At 41.7% G+C, this 24,354-nt stretch overlaps 2 protein-coding genes across 19 annotated transcripts in view; one reads left to right on the top strand and one right to left on the bottom strand.

Moving 5' to 3' along the window:
- Positions 1–4,047, top strand: part of RTN4 (reticulon 4) — a 74,888-nt gene extending 70,841 nt beyond the window's left edge. For 8 of the 9 annotated variants that reach the window (XM_074904655.1, XM_074904894.1, XM_074904561.1 and 5 more), the window contains 3 exons: positions 614–660; positions 1,528–1,586; positions 2,007–4,047. In XM_074904655.1, coding sequence (XP_074760756.1) covers positions 614–660; positions 1,528–1,586; positions 2,007–2,049 — 149 coding nt within the window. In that variant the 3' untranslated portion in view covers positions 2,050–4,047. The remainder of the gene's footprint in view (positions 1–613; positions 661–1,527; positions 1,587–2,006) is intronic. The other variant, XR_012633551.1, reaches the window with a different exon arrangement.
- EML6 (EMAP like 6) overlaps positions 2,085–24,354 on the bottom strand; it is a 132,404-nt gene continuing 110,134 nt past the window's right edge. Inside the window, exons 28-44 of one of the 10 annotated variants that reach the window (XM_074903970.1) lie at positions 21,984–21,998; positions 20,686–20,694; positions 19,019–19,097; positions 17,848–17,977; positions 16,570–16,672; positions 16,226–16,242; positions 14,732–14,905; positions 13,829–14,037; positions 12,199–12,356; positions 11,453–11,567; positions 10,107–10,295; positions 8,841–9,013; positions 8,128–8,290; positions 6,939–7,042; positions 6,328–6,481; positions 6,043–6,143; positions 2,085–5,607 (exon numbers count right to left, since the gene is read on the bottom strand). In XM_074903970.1, coding sequence (XP_074760071.1) covers positions 5,583–5,607; positions 6,043–6,143; positions 6,328–6,481; positions 6,939–7,042; positions 8,128–8,290; positions 8,841–9,013; positions 10,107–10,295; positions 11,453–11,567; positions 12,199–12,356; positions 13,829–14,037; positions 14,732–14,905; positions 16,226–16,242; positions 16,570–16,672; positions 17,848–17,977; positions 19,019–19,097; positions 20,686–20,694; positions 21,984–21,998 — 1,918 coding nt within the window. In that variant the 3' untranslated portion in view covers positions 2,085–5,582. Of the gene's footprint in view, positions 5,608–6,042; positions 6,144–6,327; positions 6,482–6,938; positions 7,043–7,079; positions 7,508–8,127; positions 8,291–8,840; positions 9,058–10,102; positions 10,296–11,452; positions 11,568–12,198; positions 12,357–13,828; positions 14,038–14,731; positions 14,906–15,272; positions 15,294–16,225; positions 16,243–16,569; positions 16,673–17,637; positions 17,978–19,018; positions 19,098–20,685; positions 20,695–21,983; positions 21,999–24,354 lie in introns of those variants that run through there. The other 9 variants (XM_074903731.1, XM_074904125.1, XM_074904054.1 and 6 more) reach the window with 9 other exon arrangements.

The following is a 24,354-nucleotide window of genomic DNA, read 5'->3' as shown; positions in this document are numbered from 1 at the left end:
AGCACTGAACTCTGCTCCGTACTGGGAGGCTATTCCAGTGTTCTTGAGTGTGTAACAAGATGTTAAAAGTTTTATGTCCTCCTTCTGGGACGTTGCTAACACTGCTGAACAGATAACTTTGAAATTGTGTTGTTGAATTAACAAATTTCCCAGACACTGTATCATTGCAAAGCACGTTTTGCTGTGCTTGTTCCTGCCAGGGTCAGCCTCCCCTGGATATCATCACAGTGTGGTGGTTTTGGGGGAGGCTCTGGCCATGCCCTGCTGCAGATAGTTGTATTTCTTGTATCCCAGAGCAGGCTGGCCTCAGGTGCCCGAAACTGAGTGATACTGCCAGAAGCCTAAGCATCCTTTTCAAAGGATTTGTATAACCCTCAGTGAAACAGTGAACTGTGACCAGACTTACTGTACTGTTAATGAGACTTGGAGAACAGCCCAGCTTCTCCCCAGTAGGGATTATTTAAATTACTGGCCAACAGTTCTTCTATGTGGCTTAGTTATTTCTTTTCCTTGTACCTTTTTGAAGGGAATGTCAAGGTGTGGAAACCAGTCTGTCTTACCTGAACACTATCCCTTTTGTCAATATTTACACCTTTGATGTGCTCTTTTCCAGCTTTGATTTCGCTCTTCAGTGTTCCTGTTATTTATGAGAGACATCAGGTGAGTGTTTATGATTCGTTAAATGCTTTATAAAACTCGCTTTGAAGCCAAACCAGGAGTGAATAAAACCAAAATTCATTTTGATCTTCTAAAACCTTTAAAGCCTTTAAAAGACAGGCCTTTAACTGGGAGTCAGTGCCAGGGCTGAGGAAATGGAGTTCCTGTGGAAGTCTCTCCCCCATTTGGGTGGAAGCGTAGGGAGGTTTCCCCAGCAGTTACAAACAAGGCCTGATGAACCCCAAAGCCTTCTCTCCTCTGGTCTGGATGTGGCCAGGCCTACATCAGCAGTAGGCACTGTGTGTTAATCCTGATGTAGGTACTTGTAAAAGAATTTATGAAGAACCCTCTTTGGAGCTGATAGTCAGGGTTTGTGTCCTAAAGTAGCCCTGGCAAAAACAGGAGGTGGGAGATGCTTGGCACAGTCTGCTGCTTCTCCTGGGGAGAGGACAATGTAAAAAAGGAGCCAAAATAAAAACTTCTGATGAAATGATAGTGGAGCTGGAGCAGGCAGTGTCTTGAGCAGGTCACAGCACAGGAGGGGGGAAGCCAGCTCCGGCTTAGCCGTGCCCTCTCCTCTTTCAAAAACAAGGGTGCTGGGGCTGGCAGCCAGCCCGGGATGTGGCAAGGGGGGACAACGGGTATGGAGCAGAGGGCAGAGCCTACCAGGCTCCTCTCCCAGCTGCTGGGAGGACGCTGTGGTCACTGGGAATCCCGTCGCCCCAAGGGGGGGATGAGGGACAGGTTGTGTGGCTTCAGGAGGCTCCCAGAGCCTCTCAAGGGGCTGGAGGCTGCTCTGGGCAGGCTGAGCTTGTTACCAGCCCCCAGCCCCTCGGCAGGCCTCTTAACAGCTCCCATCTTCCCTTGCAGGCCCAAATTGACCATTATTTGGGACTCGTGAACAAGAACGTCAAAGACGCCATGGCCAAGTGAGTTGGGTGGTGTTTTTTTTTAATTTCACTTTATAAATAACATTTCCAGTTCTTCATGTGTGGGGTACTCCTGGATATAAGAAACGCACTCAGTGCTCTAGTCCTGGGAGGAAAAACTCCTTTGTTTACATTTGGAACGGTTATGGAATCAGCTCCTTCCTCACAGATACTGTTAAGTTAATCCTAGAGAACTTCCAATAGAAATCTGTGTATTGGAAACAGTTGGTGAAACTCGAGGCCCTCGGCCTTTGCTGCTGAGGGCTGAACGAAGAGGAGTTTTGTTGGTCTGTGAGTGTAGTAAATCTGTGTTGCTGTGCTAATTATCTTCATGCGTTGCTGTTTTTAGGACCATGTTTGCTTTTGGTGTTTGTTACTGAAATGCTGTTTTTTCTTTTTCCTCTCCTCTTCCTCTCGTAGGATCCAAGCAAAGATCCCTGGGTTGAAGCGCAAAACTGAATAAAAAGCCTGAAGCAACTTATGGATAGGAAGTTCATCTTTAAGGGGGGAAAAAAAAACTCATTTGGATTTACATGGGGAGGGTCAGGGAATAGCAAAGCCCTTGACATTGCAGTGCAATTTCACAGATCTTTATTTTTTAGCAACGCAGTGTTTGAGGAAAAATAACTGTTTTGACTGCCATGTGTTTCATCATCTTAAGTATTGTAAGCTGCTATGTATGGATCTAAAACTAATCATCTTTCTTTATCCCGTGTGCAGCACTGGCTAATACAAACGATTTGAGAAAGCTGTACATTTTGCTTCGTCAGAGGTAGTCCCTGCTGCGTTCCCGAAGAGGTAGTGCAGGTGGCGCGGAGGAGAACACTTCCCAGTTTGTGCACTGTGTATGGTCTGTGTAGATTGAAGCAGATTTTCTAAAATGAGATGTTTTAGAAGAATATACCATTTTAGCAAGTTTTGAAAAATCTTGCCTTTTTGGTATGAGTATAGCTGTATCGTGATTTTATTGTTTTATCAATTGCCAATATATATATATATATATATGTGTTTCACAAAGCTTAGATCTTTCAGCTGCTCCACAGTGCTTCGTACTTCAGAGAATTGACTGAGTCCTGGACTAGCTCCATAGCACACAAGCTTGAGAAACTAAAATGTCTCCGTAAACACTAGCATCTCTTTAAGGAAAACAAAAGAGAAACGAACAAAGGAACTGCCACATATATTAAAAGAAAATTACAACATACACTTGGCTGCACAAACATTACAGTAGTTGATTTTGAGCAAATAATCCTACAGTCTCTCAAACTCTGATAAATCTGTGGACCGAATATCTAATGCTGCAAATGGTGTTTGGAAACTTAAAGCCTTGTTATGCAAGAAACGATAAGTGGAAATTTATATACTTGCAGTTTAAGCTGTATTGAACTAAGTCTGTGGAATGCATTGTGAAATGTAAAAAAAAAAAAAAAAAAAAAACCCACAAAAAAACCCCCAAAAAAGAAAAAAAAAACCAAACCACCCCACGAACAAAAACCCCAAGTATCAATAAAGCTTATAGACATAAAATAATATTGGCATTTTGCTTTCTTGAAGCAAGTTTAATATATTTGTGTTGATTTAGTTTAAGCTGATTGTGATTAACTACCCTTTGTAGCTGGTGGTGGCAGTAGTGTGTGAGGCGTTAGCCGTGTGAGTTAGGTGGGTTTCCCACGGGTCCTTTGCTGTTGCCCTGTGCGGAGGGAGGCAGTTTGTGCAGTGGCAGTTGGTGCAGGTGCAGTTGGTGCTGTTGGGCGTGGGGCTGGTGCAGAGAGATCCTGGCCCGGGGCACTTGGCTGTTGTGAGTCGGGTGTTGAGAGTTGTGGAAGAGCAAAGTGTTAGTAGGTTCTGCTAAAAGTGCAGAGCCTTGGTTTGTTTTAGTCTCGAGACTATAATAGATGATAGCAGACCCTAGCTCAAAGGAAATGGGAAACCAAGTCCCAGGGTATTTGCTTTGGATCAACTTGTGGTTGAATGTGACTGAAGAGATGGAAACGCAAAACAGGTATCCAAATTTATTTGATACAGATTTTAAATTAATATCATCTTGACCATTGAAAAATAAATTCATGCACTAATATTTTAGTTTACAGTATAATACATGGTTACCTGTGAACATGTTCTACACACAGCCAAACCATAGAAACATACAACTTTTCGGTGTTTTCCTGACAGACACTATTGCTTCAAGATATTTTTCACATCACCATTGATTAACTCATTCTGCCACACAAGTGGTCGGAGTCGGGATACAATCAGTGTGAGAGAAGGCAAAGATTGTTACGACATAGGCCAAGAAGGTGCTCACTGACATCACCACCTCACAACATTATGGGATTGGAGCGAGAAGGTTTCTGCAAAAAAAAAAAGACTGCATAGGGACTCGGTATTGTGTATCTGACAAACTGATCTTCTGTACAGTCATATAAGGCATTAATAAATTCAATTTTAAATAAGAAGGTGATTCTGTGAGGTTGCTGAAGCACTTTTGTGTGTGAAACGTACCTTGATCCACTCCTCTGACTGCACAGTTGTCACCTCCAGCAGCTGCCAGCTTACACAGTGGCCTCAGAAGTGGACTGGCAGGAAGTTGCCACAGTTCCAAGTGACAGCTGCCTGAACTGGGACTAAATCACTATCTTTTTTTTTCTCCAAAGAGTAAATGTAAGTGTAAATGTTTTATTTTGGCTTTCATTTGTTTTGATAAAGGAACAGTGGTGTTTAAAAAAAGGTGATTTCACAACATATATGTTTTTGCATGCCTGAAATACCAAAAAAATCTTTTGTTTTGATATTGCCCACATTTTCTGTTCCTTTCTAAACAGTTTCATTGGCAAAAGCTGAACTTTGTTTGCTTTCTCCCATTCTCATGTCATTGCATTTTTTGGTTCTGAGAAAGTGTTTTTATAGAACGCTGAAGGTTTGATCTTGCCTGTTTGTGAACATGTGGTGGTGGGTCGCCCCTGCCTCGGCTGTGAGAGAAGCAGGAGGGGGAGAGGAGTCACTCCCCCCATTGGCAAAGCTGAGGCTCTTCTTGAGGACAGGGACATTTCCTGGGACTTTCAAACCAGTTCTGAAATACAGGAAATGTCCACTGTCTGCAGGAAGTTGTTACCCAGAAAGCGCTTTTTCCCTGAAATTCTGTGTCAGAATTTCTGCAACCAACTCTGTCCCACTCTACTCACCGTCTGAGTTGAGATTCCAGTTGTGGCTGCACTCATGCTACCATTGCCAAGCAGTTGTGAACAGCTTACCAGGAGGTTCTTGCCGTCAGGATCATTTGGGAATTCACTTATGAAGGTGGTGGGAAGCAAAGCAGAAATCAGGGAGAATGTAAGTAGGCAGCTGGAAAAGGTGTTAATGGTGTTGGTTAGCCCTCCTCTGTGTGAAAGTTATAGCACCGTGTGTTGAAAGCAATTGGTGGGAGGCAAGACTCTAGCCCGTACTACTAGAAAAATTACTGAAAGGCACTTTATGGATAGAAAAGTTTGCCAAATATATATATTTAAAAAGAAAATGGACTGACTTAAAAAATGATAGTTTGCTCCTTGAATTACTGAAAGCAGAAGTGTGAACCCCAGCAATGTTGACTAAAAGCTGCTAGTTTTTCTCAGTGCACCACATGTGAGTGTTACGCAGGTGTTGGAAAGACAGCCGATTCCTTGAAGAAATGTTGACACCATAAATTTAGAAATAACGGAAATGTAAAGGGCCCAGCATGTCCTCAGTGCGCTCCTGTTTCAGCAGGGTTTGACTAATGCTGCATGAGGCAAAATCAGCTCTGTGAGTGGAGTGTTCCTCCCCACGGTCTACCCAGGGCACAGAAGGATCCCCTTTGCAGCTGCACCTTCTTACTCAAGGGTCTTTCAAATGCACCATCACATTCACGGTCAGTAAATCACACTGGGAGGGCGTCCCTGCACAGCGTCGCAGGCTGGAGGCATCCCTGGGCACAGCAGCTGCTTGGGGGTGGCAGGAACAGCAGAAAGTCATTGCCATTCAAAGACATCGCCAGACAAAGACACTACCAAGAAAACAAATGGGGGCAGGGTTATTTCCCCAGAGCAACTGATGGTAACTGTCATCATACCATATGATAGCACAGCACAAGACACCAAGTACATTAAATACACACAGGGTTCTAAACAGAAGTAACTTGACAGTTACTTGGCAGATAAATGAAGTAAATATTATTTAACAGTGGACGCTCTGTGTGCTGTGTATAGTTAAATTGTAAAAGAAGTGGTCATCAGGAGGGTATTGGGAACACTTGTGGGTAATGAGAATATTTTGCAGAGTTCAAAACCTGCAGGGCAAGCATCTAGATAAATGCAGGCCATGGTCAGAGATGACTGGAGACATGGTTCGTGGTAGAGATGGGTTTTCTCAACAATGGTGTTTGGAACAGCCCCCCCTCCCTCCTTCCCCCTTTCCCCCCCCTCCTTTTTCCTTTCCTTACCTGCAGTCATCCCCTCCAGTGCTGATCACGTACTTGTCGTCATGGGAGAAGCGGATGTTGGTGACATGTGCCGAGTGCCCGAAGTACCGCTTGTGCTTGGCCTGCGGGCGGAAGACCAAAGGTTGAGCAGGAATTCCCCCACACACTGACAGCAGTTCCTCTGCAGCCACAACCCCACAGCTCAGTCCTGGTGGCTCTGCAGCATCCCACCCCATCACCTCCTCAGTACCACTTGCACCATGGCCCAACCTCTGATGTTTACGTTACGTTCAAGTTCCCACTTACAAATTTTTCTGTGCACGGGAAATCAAACAGCTTCACCAGCCCGAAGTCATCTCCAGTGGCGACGTTGAGGCCCGCGTGGGTCACACAGGCACAGTTCACGTCGGCCTTGTCTGCATTGCGCGGCCAAATCCCCATCACTTCCTCTCCCAGAATGCTGCTCCAAAACCAAGTGTCAATAACAGCATTGGGACACAGCACAGCAGGGAAGAATTCCCACCCTTAAAAGAAAACTCTTCCTCTAAACCACGGCAGTTAATGCGATCTCATCAGAGCCCCTCACAGTAACGCGTCCGTCCCGGGTGACTCCCAACCACCTCTACCTGTCACCCCACGGTGTCCTGCTGTGGGAGCACCCACAGCATTTGCCCAACTCTCCGTCCCTTATGGACGCACTCGTACCCTCGCACAGCACTCAGCTCATACACAAACTTCCTCACTAAGAGGATACTTGCTTACATCTACAATATTTCTTAACAGATGTCTCCTTCCCGTAGCTCAAGTTCCTTCATCAGCATCATTCCTGCTTACCCACATAGTCACTGTCAGAGGCATCTGCCCCACCCCCACCATCTCTGCAGAGTCCTTAGAAATGAGTGATTTGGGATTTTTACCTTGTCCATGTGGCCCACGTGATCTTCTCTATCAATGCAGGATCTGTTATTTGCTTTCCCACAGGCACCTCATGAACCTGGCGCTTATATGCACCCGTGGATACCTGAAAGTACCAAAGGAAAAAAGCTAGTACCTTCGCCATAAAGACATCCTTTTCTTTATTTGTAACATATCCTGCATTAAAAATTACTCTCAACAACTTTGATCAAGAAAGAAACACCTATGATAACTTTTCCTTCTTTCCTGAGCAGCCACAATTCCCCCTGTGGGCTCTGCAGTACCAGCCACGTTGCACACTGGTAGCTGAGGGAGGTGTTCACACACTGCACACCTGATGCATTCCCCTTCTTTCATACACTCCTTGCTCTATCTCAACACAATTCTACTAAACCAGAAACATTTCACACACAAGCCTGACATAATAATTCACCTACCATATGAATCCCATCCTCGGGAAAGGCACGAGGGACTGTTTCTCTCTTGAGATTATAATCCACAAAGCTTCCTCCGTGTTGGACCTTTTCCCTTGAAATGAGAGAGCCCTTTGCCTGCCCTTGTCAGGGAGCTCCTGTTGGGTTTTGTACTTGGCCAGGAGACACGTGGCCAGCCCTTCCCCTCCCCTCCCCCCCCAGAAATAGGGGAGTGACAAAAAGAAAACAATTCGTAGCGTCAATAAAAACAAACAAAAAAAAATACTGAATATAACAAGACAGTCCAAAAGAAACAGGAAAAATGCAGCAGTGGCTGAGCGCCTGCACCACCAAAGTCCCCTCACGCGGACCCAGGAAACCCAAAAGGCTCTGGACAGAGACAGGCCCCTGCAACCCCGGACAGGACTGGACTTCACGTGTCATCAAACAACCCAATGATGCCCAGGAGCCACCCCCCCAGAGCTCTGCCCCCTCCTACCCACGGACACTTATCTCCATCCTGCCTACAACAGAAGAGTTGGAGCTGCAGAACCCAGGCGGAAGACCCGAGTTTTTACAAAGAAAGAGAGAACTTTGAACAGACCTCTCTCAACAGCCTGAAGGCAGCTTGACTTATCTGCCCTCCCTAGAAAGGTTATGAGGCGCCTTGACGCTCACAACAACTTTGGAAAGTCTCCCTCACCCTTTCTTATCTCCATCTTCTTACACCTGAGAACAGGTGACTCACAGCAAACACACGAGACTACCTCAGACATACCTGGATGTACCTGCTGTCTGCAGAGAAATCCATCTGGATGACAAAACTTGCAATGTCTTTGCAGTAGCCTATTCGGTTTAGGGTGGTACCTTGAGTGAGATCATAAAAATCTACAGTATGTTCTTGGGAACCCACTGCCAAAAACCTGTTATCGGGGCTGATCCTAGACAAACAAAAATGAAACAGGGACATAATTCACTGTTTCTAACATTAGTTTCTCATGTTAACACAACAACTTTCTTTTCCTGGAAAACAAGAAGAACTTTCTATCAACAGCAAGATTGAATCCAAACCTCAATGCTTAACAGAGGAGGAAGATTGGGGATCGTGTGTTAGTTATGCACTTGCAGAAAGCTCACAGCACGATGTGCAGAGCAACACTAATCCTCTGAGAAAAAGCAACAAATTGCAATTTTAAAATGTACTAATAATATCAATCCCCATAAAGACAGCGTACAAATTACTAGCTCTAGTTAAGAGACATAACTGACTTAATCACAGGGGAAAAAAAGTGTGTGCTCCTTTAGGAATCTGAAAATATAACCTTTACAAACGCATAAAACCACAAGTCAGCCAGTAAATACGTTTCATGATTTCATGTAGGTTTCAACAAATATAAAGTTGCAGAAATGCTGGAACTCAACTTGGAACCTGATGGACTTTTTCTTAAGGGCTGCCTATTTGGAGAGCATCAGTAGGGATTTCTGACATACCTGATATCCTGAATTGCAGACTTCCTGTCTCGCTTTTTGCCCCAAACCTTAAGGCTGTTTACAAGTAAAATAACAAATTCTCCATTCTTCATGCCAATGGCAACCATCTCCCCATCAGGACTATACGCGGCGCAGCGTGCGGGATGACCCAGATTCACTTTGTTCAGCAGTTTCTGTACGAACAAAAGCAACAGGCTCATACCTCCCCTGGAGACAACTACCAGGCACAGGGAAACCTTCCAAATGCCAACTATAAAAGTCACTTATTAAAAACAAATTGTCTGTAGTTTCCTCTAAATATAAATCTGAAACCTCACATCACAAATCACATCCCACCAGGCATATGTGCATATGAACAGACTTCAAAATATAGATGTCATTCTGACGGGGGTTTCAGGTTTGCATCTCTCTTCTTGCAGGGTGACCTCAAGCTTTACACCAGAAAGAATTCTATTTAGCAGAAAGGCCTGAAAAATAGATTCCCTGTTTTGGTTGCATTTTGATGGCTTCTACAACTGCTGATGAGAGTAGGTGCTAGATGAACTCATACCTGAATGCTCTTGCATTTTCACTTCTCTGACTGGATTTATAATATATTCATGTTCCATATTAAAGATTATCCCTGTTAGCTCAAGTAACTACCTTTTGAAAAGGTTCTGTTAATGTAGCTTAGCATAAACACAAACCCTTTTGTAATATTTTAATAATGTTTTATTTCTTATTTTTTAAAGTAGTCATTGTTAAGCAGTTTCATTGGGGAAAAAAAAAAAAAAGTTCCAGAACTACATAAACAACACGAGCAATTCTAAAGAAACGCTCTAAAAATGAGGGAGCTGTGCGGGGCAGTAAGGCAGGTTTACTGTCGGGGTCTTCTGTTAGTCAGTGACAGGACAATCTGTGCCACCCCACCTGTCAGAAGGGAATGAAAATGCCTCACTTATCCACATCAGCCTGTACTTTTAGATCAAAACAAGCAATACACCCCAAAAGGCACTCCATGGTCATGAGTGCCTTTAAGTAACGGCATTTCTCTGCAAACTGCTTGCCTTAGGAAAGAGCAGCAAGCTACCTCACCAAGGACTTACCTTTTCACATTGCCACACAGCAGGAAAACTAAAGGAAAACTGTACCAAAGCAGAACACTGCTCTCTTGACATGGCTGCTCAAAGGTGCAGATGTACCTGGCACATCACACAGCTGGAAAAATGCATCCTTAGGTCAAATGATCATTTCTAATGACGTACTTTTAAATACAGTGATACTCACTTTGTCAGACAGGTCCCAGATTCTTGCTGTTCCATCATTACTTGCAGAGATAAATATGTCTTTAGAGGGGTGAGTCGCCAAGCCCCAGATCTCCCCTTCCATGTGGCAGTCAATCAACAAGTTTGAAGCAGCATTTTTTTCTCCTACTTCAAGGATTTCGCCATCTTTTGTTCCCACCAAAATTTTGCCCTGTTTGTAGGGAAAAAAAAAAGTTTGAGAGATAGGTTGTCAGTATAACAGAGAGCATGTATCAACAGCAGTAAAGCACTGGGGTATTGCAGAACTACTTGTGCTACTCAACCTCACTTATACCAACTGCTCACGCAGCATCTTAGTAACAGGAGAGTAAACCACTAACATGGTCACATCTCCAGACCTGATACCATGTTGTAGTGTCACTGCAGAGTGACTATGGTGCATTTCTCTCTTGACATTAAGGCTTTTACTTCAGATCAAAGTGTCTACATACAAAACAAAATGTATACATATATACAAGTGTTTACATACAAAACAAAAGAATGATTCACATACCTTCGAGGTAACTCAATATAATATTTGGGCAATAATATAAAAATCCAACCAGGGTTTTAGGCTCAGTTAAACTGCTGAAGAGCACCTTGCATCTACTCTAAAGCCATCGTCTCAACTGCAAGACCTTTCTTAGCAAATACTTGGAAAAAACATAAGTAGATACAGTTTGGAATTGATTAATGGCTGCTTGGTTAGAAATATAAAACAACATTCCTCAGTGGCGGTATTATCAAAGAGTGTGTCAAATTTCTGGCAGCATTTCATAGAGTGGCAGGTTGGCAGATCCTCATCATACCAACTAACGCTCCTGCACCATCACACACTGCTTTCACGTTTACAGTTCAGACATGTGCAGGAATGACTTGAGCACGCCAAATAACTCGGTTATTTCGATTGCCTTCCACCTTACCAAAACTTAAACTCAATTAGTAATTCCCAGTGGCAACTTTTGTTATTAGTTAAAAAAACCCCAAAAACCAAAAAGCTACAATCCGTTCAGTCTAACTGAAGTGCCTAAGCTGTGCCGACACTTCAGGGGAAGCAAACTTTCTAAAGGAGGTGCCTAAGTTCCTTCTGTCACTTGAAAAGCAAGGCAGCAGGCAGGTCCTACCCTGGTGAAATCTATTCCTACACTTGGCACTGTCCTTCAGAGGTCTCTCCCTCTCCTTGCTGACTGCTGAAGGAAGGCAGGCACTAAGCACCAGTAACGGGATCCTCATGCAGTGTGCACGGAGCTCAGGAAGAGAAGCAAGGAAATGTCACTTAGGCAGGCAGAGCCTCCTCCCACAGCTTCACACAAAGCCTCTCCTGCTCACCTTTCCCCTGCAGACGGAGCGAACGCACTCGATCAGCTGCCCTGTCTCCAGCTGAAACGCTCGGCACCGCTTCATCTCTTGATCCCACAGCTTCACAGCTCCCCCTTCTTTCGTGCTGGAAAGAAGTGTGTTGTGTTATCCAGGTATCTCCCTCTGCACAGGCTACAACAAATCCCCTATGTACATCACGTCACAGTGAACCACCTTCTAGTTGTACAGACACACACCTCACTAGTGGGAATGGAAAGTAAATGATGCAGTTTACCCGCTACCACAACTTCATGTTTTAAACAGTATCATGTCTAATTTGTAAAAAACAAACTGTTCTCTTGTTACTTAATCTCAAACCTCTGTCACACACAAAGATAAGCTTGGCAAATATGTTCCTTCTACTAAACCAAAGAATTTACTAATCAGAGAGTCTCCTCTGGGAGACATGGTCTGTAGCTGGACACAATTGAAAAATTAAGACAAGCCCCCTTAGGCCAGGCTGGCAGGAGCTTACACAGGTGTTCACATCAGTTGCTAGTTGCAGGTTCAGGACATCCTGGGGCTCCTGCTCAGCAGTCCTTTACTTACTGGGACACCTGGGCACATTATATAAAAATCTACATTGAAACTGCTACAGTACAGAGACCTTTTATCTTGGGAAAGCATTGTGTGTGTCCAGGGTATCAGATAAATTAAAAACAGCAGCACATGAGAGAGAGAGAAGCTGTGCGCTTGAGGAAGATGATGTCTCTTACGGTCTCTCCTTCCCCCCAGTGACAATGAGTCCATCTCGAAGAGTCGTATACATGGTGAACACTGGCCCAGTGTGAGCTTTGGCCACAAGTCTAATCAGGAAATGATCCTTCCAGACGTAGACATCTCCATTTATGGCACCAGTAAATGTAAGGTTGTTCTGCAACAAATAGCAACAATCTCTGATATCATACACACCTTGGCATTTTCGTTCAGCTTGCCATTAGAAGTGTTTTAGCTACTGAACTTCCTGAGAAAAGGTATGTGAAAAGGCAACAGCTATGCAACGAATGGAAAAATTAAAACCATCTGCATTAAGAAAATGAGTTTAATGACTTCAATGACTGCACTCTAACTGTCTGAGATGTTTTCAACCACATGGAGGGCACGTTCACCTCATGTGTCTCATCTCGAGGTCTTTCAGATGCACGCCCTCCTTTTGCTACCTATGAGCTACATCACCTCCCACTGGAGAGGGGGACACAGGTTGCCACTGCTGAATTCTGAGAGACCATTCTTTCTTCTCTGAGTATGTATCAGTAGAATCTCAGCACAGGTCCCTGGCAAGCGGTATCTTCAAGATGTTGAAAATAAAGTGTGTAAACTTAAAGAGAGAACTAACTCAACCAGTTGCCTGCACCACAGCAATGGCATAATTTCTCCAAAAACATCCTCAATGAATGACAGATGATAATCAAGTCGACTTCATCTGCTGCTTTTAAAGGTGCCTCTTACAGGATGTTAGTTTTATTATTTTAGAAAAGAAACTGTCTGTTGGACTGTTTCTGCTTGGAAAGTACAGACAACCATTTTAGTTTGTTTGAATACTACATTCTGCTCCTTTTTTAAAACCACTTTTGGGGTCTTTAATGTCCATGACATTACTCCTATTTTATACTGGGACAATGCCATCAGAATAGAAAAAAGCGTTCAGTATTAAGCAATTTTTGACAACAAGTTCCTTGTTTGGACACAAGGATGAGGGTTTGGGAGTCTTATTTTATATGCTCACATTTCACCCATTAGTACTATTGTGCAGAGCAGATAATTAGGAGCAAGGAGTTTCTCTGAATTGGGTGATGCTTTACCTTTCCAGAGGTAATTTCGATAAGGTTTCTGGATGAAGCAGAACCTATTTCAGATCTTAGTATCACGGTAACAGTGCTTCTTTGCTGTCAGTGATCATAATGATCAATAAGCAAGCACAGTACTAATGAGTATTATGTACCGTCACCGTTAGTTGGATCACTACCATATGTCATACCAACCACTGGTAGCAGGAAAAAAGGTTCCAGAGCCTATACACAAAATAATCATATCACATTTTTCTAAGTTAACCAGTGAAGTGATAAATAACTAGCCAAGTAAAAAAATAAAAGCCGTGGTAGCTGATGCTGGAGGTATGCAGACATTGATAAAAAATGCTCACCAACACAGAAACCCAACCCTGCTTGGAAGACCTACACATGGATCTAAAGGCATACAAGCTTTAAATTCAAAGCTTAACTAATAAGTGAAAGCTCCACGGGCTTGCACTGTCCATGCTGTACAGGATTTCGACAGAGCAAACTGACACTTGCAGTTTTAATAAGAATATATCACAAAATTCTGTAGCAAGTAATTTGAACTCACTGCTCCGAAGGCCACAGAAAGCATGGTTTGCATTTTGGCATCTTCCATGGAACCAATGACTCCTTTCTTGTAAAGCAAAGCACTGCCAGCTAATGTCCAGAACTTCATGTGTTTCACCCCAACAGACACAAACTGAGTGTCTGAATCTGGGCGGAACTCCACAACAAAAATCCTCTCCAGGTGTCCTCCCCTGCTAGCAACTTTAGCTCCTGTATTAATCACGAAAAAATAAAAATAAAGTTAAATTCACCTGAAAAATTAAGCTCTGATAAGATTCTATAAAATAAACTGACCTGGCATTGGATTAGAGAACTGTGTTGCACATGCTGAAAGCTAAGCAAATCCCAACATTATTTAGCATATCAAACATTTTAATTCATGCAACCTGTCAGGTCCCTCATTATTCCACTGCATACGACAGTTTAGGAAATGCAGATTTTGGTCATCACAGCACGACTTGTCTCCTGGGTCAGTAAAATAACACTGCACAAGCTGTGAATATCATCAGTGAGTTACCACCTGGTGAAGTGCACAGGGACACCTCAGATGACCTGAGACACCATTTCTGATGATGAGAATTCCTTTCTGGAAGTGACTTCCCAAAAGCCTATCCATGGTGTGGAATTTCAAGTTCAAGTATTTTAGGAAGAAAAAGAAAATACTTTCCCTAATTTAATGGAATTTTATATTAAACAACATTCTTTCCTTAATTCTACGTACAACAGAGGTTTAGAACTTATTTCCTTATTTTTATTTTTTATGCCTCAAACTGATTTTGTGACTTAGGGAGCTACAATACTCTGAGTAAGAACACAAATCTAGTCCAAAGAGTTGAAAGTAAAAGCAAATAATTGTACACAGTTCAACTGTTAGGCTGAAGGAACATGATTTTTCCAGGGTTACCTTCTTGCCACCTCCAGACTGTGATAGTGTGTTCTGGGTCAACTCCCACTGAAACCAGAAGTTTGCCAGTTGCACTGAAGTTAACATAGTTGACCCCTTTGGTATGGAAGCAACGTAGCATTGAAATAGTTTGCTTACTCATAGCATCCCATATATGAATTGTGGGAGTGGTACCTACGTGCAAAAAGATGCATTGAAAGATAATTAATTCAGCATCTGGAAAGCTTCAGTGCAAAATAAGCATTTTCCAGGAACATTTAACCTGAACAGACACTCAAAAGTTGTGGGTTTTTGTTTCAAGATCAACACTACTCGAGAAAAAAAAAAATCGTAATAGCTTGCAAAACACAGAGGGAAATCATTCTATTTCATGAATTAAGACAAATTCTAAAAGAACAACATAACATTCATGAATAGCCTCATGCAAAAAAAAAATGTCTGTAGGTGTTGTCACTTGTATCCGCGATTCACACAGATACGAGGTAACGTGAAAGTTTTACATCACTCTGCTGACTAAAATTCATAAACGAATCAGCCTTACCTGGAAATTCTGTCATATCACCTGCATTGTGAGAGCAATGGCAAATGAGGAAGCACCAAGGGAAAACAATAGGTGAAATAAGTCATGTTTCTAATGCTGAAGTGCCAGCATCAGCACCAGAAGGAAAAACAAAAAATTAAAAACTTGAAAATGGACATGGATTGAATCAACAGAACAAATAAGCAGGAATATTGTTGAACTTCTTTGGGTATACTGTTTTTTTATACACAAATATCGCAACAATATTTAGTACTTCTGAGTTTTAAAAATGGTATTTAAAAGAAATGCTAAAGGCATGCAGTTTTACAAAATTATTAAATTTAAAACTGAAATGAATCTGTAGTTATTACAGAATATCAACCAAAATCAGAACCACTGATTTCATGGGCTCTTACTGACAGACTAGACAAAAAGGACCTGTAACAGCCACCTTTTCCGTGTCTCAGAAATCAGCATCTCGAACCAGAGCTTGGACAATATGTCCAGGCCTTTGTGTTTATTCAACATTTGAACTGAAATCACAGCACTAGGTACAGGTGACAAAGATGGTTTGTCAAGGTCTTCATCTACCACTCTGCCCTCCGTTCGGTTACTTATTGCAGAATTTACAGACTTCAGCCTCCTTCCAGAATGGCATGAATTAGAAGGACACCATTTCTTTTTCATTAAGATAATTAATCCAGCATTAAGCTGGTTTAAGTGCAGAGTAACAGATCCTTCTCAAGGCTTGGGACAAATGATCCTGTATTCCCCATACAGTGTTTACTCCTGCAAAAGGTACTAGGGAATCTGACAGGATTCTTCATGTCAATAATAAACACATAAATATACATGGCCTCACAACTGGCCCCTTACATGCGTTGTAACTTCTGTTGAGATTTGGCTCTATTTCTTTCCTTTCCTGTATAGCTTTTGTACTTCTGCACAGGAAATTTTCATTATTGCATTTTCACTGCTAAGTATTTTACTGCTGCACAGCACCTCGGATACAGGAAGGAAAGAGGAAATTCTATAAATTTTACTATTAGAGATTAATGAGATTATTTACTGCACTTGATCAAAGCTTGCTGTCTGAAACATGATTATACTACAGTTATCTCTAAAATCTAATGACTCACAATCAGAGAGGAAATTGAAATCTTATGAAAATCCTGAAGCTTGATTACCTCTAAAATCAAAGAAAAAGTTTGAGGACAGTAACACTGATGCCAGAGTTAAAATTCCTACACAGAAAAGCCCAAAATAAATCAGTGCCCCTGATAATTTCTGAGTAAAACTTTGTTATATGGAGAGTCACCTACCGATCTGGCTGGTAGCCACAATATTTTTATACTTCGGGTGCTGATTCACAGTTAGGCAGAGAATATCATCAGTATGCTCCAGGTAGAAACTCTGACTACCTAATGGAATTCAAACATGGTTTTATTCGCAACGATATCGACCAAAGAACCACCACTGAGGCCAAGAATATTCAAGCAGCGGGTTGCGACACTCCTGCTGCACTCTGCAGGGGATGGAGGGAGGCAAGGCAAGAACTGTGGCAACAGCTGCTGCCATCTCATTCCCAGGCACTGTCACCAAACTACAGACATATCCATTCACACACACACACACACATATATAAAAGAAAGCAAGATTTGGTAAACTAGCTATGCCCAAGGAGCCAAGAATCATCCTGCAACCATCTGTAACTGCAAGAAAAAGCAAAACTGGCAAACGCAGGGCCCAGGTTCCCCAACTAATCAAAGCAGTCAGTGGGAAGCGAGGTGCAGAGCAAAGCCCTGTGAAGTTGACTCTTTGCAATACCCTCCCAAGGGAAAGGGCCCCAAAAGAACAGATGGGATGGTGCTGCTGCCCAGCTCCACAGGTCAGAGGCTGCGCTAGGACTGGAGTCCCCAAAGGTCACCAGATGAAAGAGCTTTTCTGCCTCCGCCCCACCTTGACCATCTGGTTCACCACGGCACCAAGGGGCAACAAACCAAAGCCAAAATCCCTTTAATTCCCATTTTTATTTCTTGGGATATATGAAGTATACCAAGATGTTGGTGTTACAACTTAGGGCCAGAGACAGTTCTGGTGTTCTTCCTCCTCTTCATCCCTGACAAGGCAGGGAATATTTCTACCCCTTCCAAAGAGGAACTTGCTCAGCCTGTACCGCATCACAACGCACGCTTTCCTGGAGTGCCACGCCACAGGAGCCAACAGATGTTATTGCTCGGAGCATCTAGTGGTGCACTAGTCATTTCCTAATCCAGGCTCTCTCCTCCAAGAAAGCCATTCCTGTGTTTTCAGCAGGGACTTTAGTGAGGAACCACTGCAGAAACACAATAGGTTTCTAATGACACTTCCCGGCAGAATCTCATACCTGCTGAAAGGAACAGGGTGGCTCTACAGCATCATCTGAACAGGAGAAACTCTCAGTCTCATACAATAACCACCTAGAGTTCTGTGCATTGCTTATCAGGATGCAGAATGTGAGAAAGTTACAGCAATGTTGAAAAGTTAAGACCTTCAACCAGAAATATTTCACTTGTACAGCATTTCTGATCCCAAGTATTGTTTCAAGTTGAATTACCAGTGGAAAGATTCTGAACTACGCCTGCTGCAGCTGTGTGGAAAATGATATCAGCACCATCATTTAGGTAATGGAGGTTGTTGCGACAATCAAATCCTCTGTATCCAAAAACATGGTCTAAAGCCAGCTCCTGGTCAAGGAAAACAAAAAGAAAGAATAACTGTGAACTGAAGTTGGTCAACTAAGGCACTGCTTTTATGCTATTATTTCTTTAATATTTCAGCCAGCTGTAAATGTTTTGTTTCTGAAAATTTCCATTTAAAATATAAACAATTTAAAAAACAGGTTCAATTTTATTAATCTTCTCATCACAGTTTAATATCTATAACAGGTATCAGATATTTGCAAATATCTTTACTTCTACTTTAAAGAGTCTTCAAAAAATCATTCTTCTAAACTGCCAAATTTTAACAGAACAAATGCTGAGCTGAAAGCCCTTATACGAAGCAGACGCAGGCTATAAGTAACCCTATAATTAAAACACCCTTCTGAAGTGTAACTACAGCTTACAATAAGCAATTGTCAAGGAAATTTCCTCCAGAAAACAGTGACAGTTAATGGATTGTTATTAAAGTTGCTTTTATAGCCCAGAAGACAGACTTAATGTATCTGTCCCAAACACAAGTACAGTTTACTTGGAACAATTGGAATTACATTGACAGACCAAGCAGTTGTTATAAATTGTTCACGCAGATCACAGAATACTCCTTGTTCAGCATATTATGTGGAAAAAGTTGTTTGGTGGGGGCCTGCAGTTTGAGGAAAAAAGTACGTTCTAAACTGAATGAGCCAATTTAATAATTCAAAATCCCAGAAATTATTTTTCAGGTGTCAAGTACAGTTTTTGACTATATGTCCCTTGGGGGTTTGGCACTGAGTGTGGGTTCTGCTGTGGATGCACTTTGGCTCTACCTGCCCTTCAAATCAAGGGACAACTTCAGGGCTTGGAGAGCTCCAGTGTTACAGGTAAACTTTAACACCCTCAATCTGAGATTCTTTCCGACAGAGGTTGCTCTCTATCACATCTTCTGGTGTTTGCCACCAGAGCTAAGACATTCTAGAAATGTCTTTCTCTTTTACCTTTACATGACTTCAGTGGCCCTCAAAACACGGACGGATTTCAGCCAGCACATATTACTTCTAAAGCAAATGAAAAAGCATTAAGCCTGACCTCAACCAATTTCTTTTTTTTGTTGATATTGTTCTTTTGCAGTTTTTCAGGCTGAGGAGCTGCTCTGCTAACTGGTGGCCTGAAACAAACGTTTAAAAAAGAAGACAATCAATACGTTTTAAAGCAAAGTAAAGACAAAACCACAGCATATGTTTTGTCTGTGAACAGGAAATGGCTAATTGCAACTATACAAGTTTAACGCCTGGCTTTTTTTACAGAATAAACCGACTAAAATCATATGCATTTTGATGGAAAGAGCAGAAGTAACACTGATACAGATTTTGGGGACGACTGGCAGAACAGACCACTGTACAGCAATTTTTTTTTTTAAAATCACAATGACTTAAATCCAAGGGAAAATCCTTGAATACCAAATGATAGTAAATGGCTTCTCTCAGAAATGATCTGAAAGATTTTCTCCAGCTGGCAGCTGACCTTTCCCCAACCTTGCTTCTTCTGACAAACCCCATCACAAAACCTTGACAACACTGTATTAAAATCTTCTCAAAATCATATTAGAAATAGAACTATTACACTTTAAAATGTACGCGTGAATTTAACAGACACTAAGGCCAGCAAAGCATTTTTATACTGTTGCTAAAAGCAGCTAAAAAGACAAATGTAGAACACAGACTGAAATAAAATTTGATTCGTGCAGACGGTCTTGAGAGCGATATAAGCTTTACAGCTCCTATTTGACTTGATCCTTCCAGGAAAAAAAGAAGAGGCACAAACCTAAGAGGAGCAGAGGGAGCTCAGTCTCTAGAAGTTCACGACCTTACCACATCAAACGCCTGCTGCACTGGCTTTGCTTTGGATGGCCAGTTGTTAATTTAAGCATAATGATACTCCCTCTCTGTTAACAGAAATTCATGGGGCTTGATTGTAACCCTGTCAACAGCAGAACAGAGCCATAAAAACTGCACGGGATTACTGGAGGAATTAGCCCTTTGCAATCTGGCCTAGATTCCTTATCACGTCTGATCATCTTTTACTTAGAAAATAGGTCTTGGGGGAAGGTTGGCGTGTAAGAAGTGGTGATGACCAAAGAATAAAACCAGACACAGTTAAATGCTTGCTCCAAAACATCGCTCGATGGCTGCTGTTAATATAAAAACCACCCCACTGCATGCCTTTAAACTCCAATTGCAGATTCTGGAGACGGCGTTAAACCACTGTGAGGTTCTCTAAGTAAAAAACCAAAATATCTGGCCTCTAGGTTTTTGATAAGTGCTCAAATTTCGAAAGTATTTTCACAGATTAAGATTTCAAAAGGACTCAAACTTGATACGTATTATACGTCCTGTAAAAATTAGATTGTTCCTGTCCTTCTGCTGTAACTAATTCTCATTTCGCAAAAATTAATTGCAGAAGAATTAAATCCCTTCTGCTTAGAGGGACCTCTTTTTCTGGAATTGTATTTTTTATGGAAGATATTAATGGCAACAGTGGAGAAATCGCACAGGTAGAAGACATCACTACACAGCTGGAATACATCGCAGGAGTAAGTAGCATGAAAATCTGAGCTCTAAAAAAAAACCAACCAAAAAACAGAACAAGGCTGGAGGTAAACAAACCCATGTCTCAAGCAAACAAGCAAACTCACTAAGTACTAGCAAAGCACATTAGCAGGTGATCTTGTGAGATTAAAAGAGTGAAAGAGTTACCTTGATCCCCTTGTAAGCAGCAAACAAAGCCAAGTAAGAAACTTAATACACTTTAGGTGTACTTCTGACCACTTTACTCATGCACAAGCATTTTTAGAGTTGATCAGTCATTCCTTTGAGGCACAACACATGCTATTCAAGCATGCCAGCAAGAACTAAAACAGAAATTAAAGAGTGCACCAGTCTACAAATTCAGAAACACCATACCCTGGCATCCCCGGGTATACTCTGAACTAAAGATCATCCAGGGCAGAGGGAAAAAAGGAAGCTACATCCATGCTTCCTGCACACTTTATACTGAAGGAGAACGTGGTTCCAGGTGTTGGTTTATTTTCAGGTGCCTGACAGGGAGGGAAACTGATAGAAACTTCACAGTCTTATAAGCACTACTGAGAATTGCACACAATGGATGCTTGTTTCCTCTCCTAGTTCAGCCTGCAATTTAGCCTCATAATTGTTCGTTGCTAGGCCAATTTACAGGGACAGCCTGTTCTTTTTTTGTTCCCAGGGAAACAAGTACCTTTATTTTCTCTGAAAGTGGTCAATCAAGTCACCTTACATAACCATCAGTGGTAATTGGACCGAATAGCAGTGCAGTCACCACTACAGAAGGGGTGGAGAAAAATTATTACAAAACTTAATTCTCTTACAAAAGAAAATAATTATGTGATACTAGAACAGCAAAAGCCATTTCAGCCCAGACTGATGAAGGCCTTTTCAGCACTGATGAAAACAGTAATTTTTTTCTTGTATGCCTCCTGCTCTTTTTTCTGTTTTAGTGTAACTTTAAAATGGATTGGTTTTACTTTTCTTCACCTAGGAATATCAGTTAGAGTTTATGACAAGAGCAAGCCAAAATTTTTTATGAAAGCCAGAGAACACTACCACTATGACGTGACTAATAATCACTAGATCGTAAGCATGAGATTTCATTTGGAAACATACACATACACACAGATACTTTATATATATCTATTCACAGTACACACAAACACAGACCTTGTGTGCATTCATATATACATGGACATGTATATATACACACATATATGCATTCATTGCCTTGTTATCATCATAGTAAACCAAATGTAAAGCAGCATCACATTTTTAACACCTTAAGAAGTCATTTCACTTTTAACAAGTCTGAGTACACCTAGCTTACTTTGGTACATAAGATGGCAGTGTCAATACAACAAATCTGCACTGTAGCACATTACATATATTCACCCTTTTTGAGCTATGCAATCTGCATTGTATGGAAAAACTGTGCTTTTTCTGTGCTCTGTGTTGTTCGTACTTACTTGACAATTCCCTGCCTCCAAAGGAAAGCAAGTTAAAACATAATACAAGCATTAACGGATTCTTTCCAGTAATTTAAAATAAATGTGCTTATATTACGTTATGGGATCAATGAGTTCCAGGAAAGATAAGACACAGTCAGACAATAGAGGGCTTTCAGTTCTTTAGATACTGAGAATACAGCAAATAAAATTTTTGTTACTATGGATTATCCTGATGATACACAAGTACGCACAGTGAGAAATCAGTGAGCTAACTCCAGACTTCAGCTGACAAAATCTCACCCGCTGTCTTCATGCAGAAATGTAAAAGAGGTACCAGTGACAATTCATTTACTCTCACCTAAGCAAGAAGGCTATCGGAAACGGCCAAAGCCGCTGAGTAGGAAGAGGAGCCTAAATCACAGGTGGGGTGAACAGGCAGCACTGGGACAGAGGATAATAGATGGATGTATCACGAGCTGGGCCAGGGGGAAGAAGGAATGGGGGTTTGGAAGAGTGGGACACCTTGAGGGACAAAAACCACATGTGATCTGAGAGAACAGGGCCAAAGTAAGGAAAAAAAAAAAAAAATTTAGATCCATCTAGACAGAAAATAAAGGGGAGAACAATCAGACCAAAAATTGTTATGATATGTTCTATGGGGTAGGGATGACCAACTCATGTTTTTAGAGCACAAGGATAACTGCTATCTGATGAGAGGCAATATTTGCATCAGCAACAGATTGGGGAGAACACAAATATTCTGTTCTGAGGCCAATGGGAACAGAATTGGATCTTCAGAAACAACACTGCATGAACAGGACAAACAATGAGGGTTAGAGCAGGGACAGACAGACAAAAACATCCTGACACTGAGAAGGTGAGGAACTGGGCCCAGCAGGAATGGGTAGAGAAGAAGCTGAAGAGAGTCCAAAAGGGAGAGTAATGTCCATTTAGATGGCTGCTACCTGGAGAGGGAACATACCTGGATGCTACACAAAAATGAAAATGAGCAGGACTGCTCCCAAGAAGAGAAAGCAAAGATCAGAGAGATGGAAGGTGATCCACTGCTGGTAGGTTGGTTTGGACAAGAGAATTAAACATCCAAGATTTAACAAAAAAAAAAAAAAAAAGCACTGTTCATTTTAGTGAAAAAAGCAAAAGCAGCTTTTAAAAGTACACTTCCAGTAGTTGACAGGATGGGGACTCCCAAGTGTCCTAAAATGTGCTGTTAAACTCCTAGAGATTTAAGAAGTGATTAGATGTTTTTGTGAATCCTAGACCCTTCAATTCTCCCATCCCAACATACCTAGGAGTTTCACAAACAACTTTTCCCACTGCTACTTTTCTTTTACATTTTGTAGGTAACACAAGACAACAAAAAAGAAGAGTACTTCATATGAAAACATCCTGCTCTCTAATACAACAGATCAAAGCAAAGCTGAGACAAAACTAGATGGAAACATCAACTGTAATCTAAATTATATTTTAAAAGTGTAGCACTGGAAAAGCCTTAGCATGGTTACAATATTTATGGTTTCACATGTATGCTGATGCACTCTTTAAAAAAAAAAAGGTGTTGCAGAACATATGGTGGTGGTAATCATTTTCATATTTGGTAAGGGAAGCTAGTCATCGCATTCACATGTCATTCTAGTTCAGTTTCCAAATGTGAAAAAGCAGAAAAGCCAATTAATAAGAAGGGTAATCACTTCTGAATTAAATCTGAAGTCATTTTTTAACAGATTTGTAGTTCTAAACATCCTGTAAAGCTGTTAATCTAAACAACTATTGTAAATAGGCTGGCCCTATTGCATAGAGATCTGCCACACATAATGCAGGGCTGGCTAAAAGATCCTTCATCCCCTTCTCTCAAAATCAGCTTCAGGGAACGCACTGTAACCAGGAAAGCCTAAATTTCTGTCTTTGAGCTAAAATGTTTGGAATACCTCATGTAATGAGGCTTCAGGAGAACCCTCTCCACATACTACACTGAGGCATCAATATCAACCCAACTTCAGCACATTCTGGAAGGTCTCTCTTTCTTTAGGCTTTTCTTTGGATTTGTGATCTTGTTTGAGAAGAGGAGGCTTCCATTTGTTTTATTATTCCTTACATAAACTCTGACATGTTTTGGAAGCTGTGCACATTGTAGAAGTAAAAATATTCAGCCAATAGTATATGGAGAACTTTTGGGCTGGAAGTAAAACCTAACAAGCAGACCCTTCCCCTGCATAACAAAACATATCAGAAACAAAGCTTTTCCAACGTGACCTGGGCTACAACCTACACAACGACCCTCAAAAAAAGGTGAGTGTTTTCCATTGGCCTCAGCACAGAGAGCACTTGAGTTCAGAGAGAGAAATACTGGCACCACGCTGCGTGTTGTGGC

This window comes from Athene noctua, chromosome 1, assembly GCF_965140245.1.
Source record: "Athene noctua chromosome 1, bAthNoc1.hap1.1, whole genome shotgun sequence".
In the NCBI taxonomy this organism is placed as follows: domain Eukaryota; kingdom Metazoa; phylum Chordata; class Aves; order Strigiformes; family Strigidae; genus Athene; species Athene noctua.
This window is presented reverse-complemented; position numbering and strand designations above follow the sequence as displayed.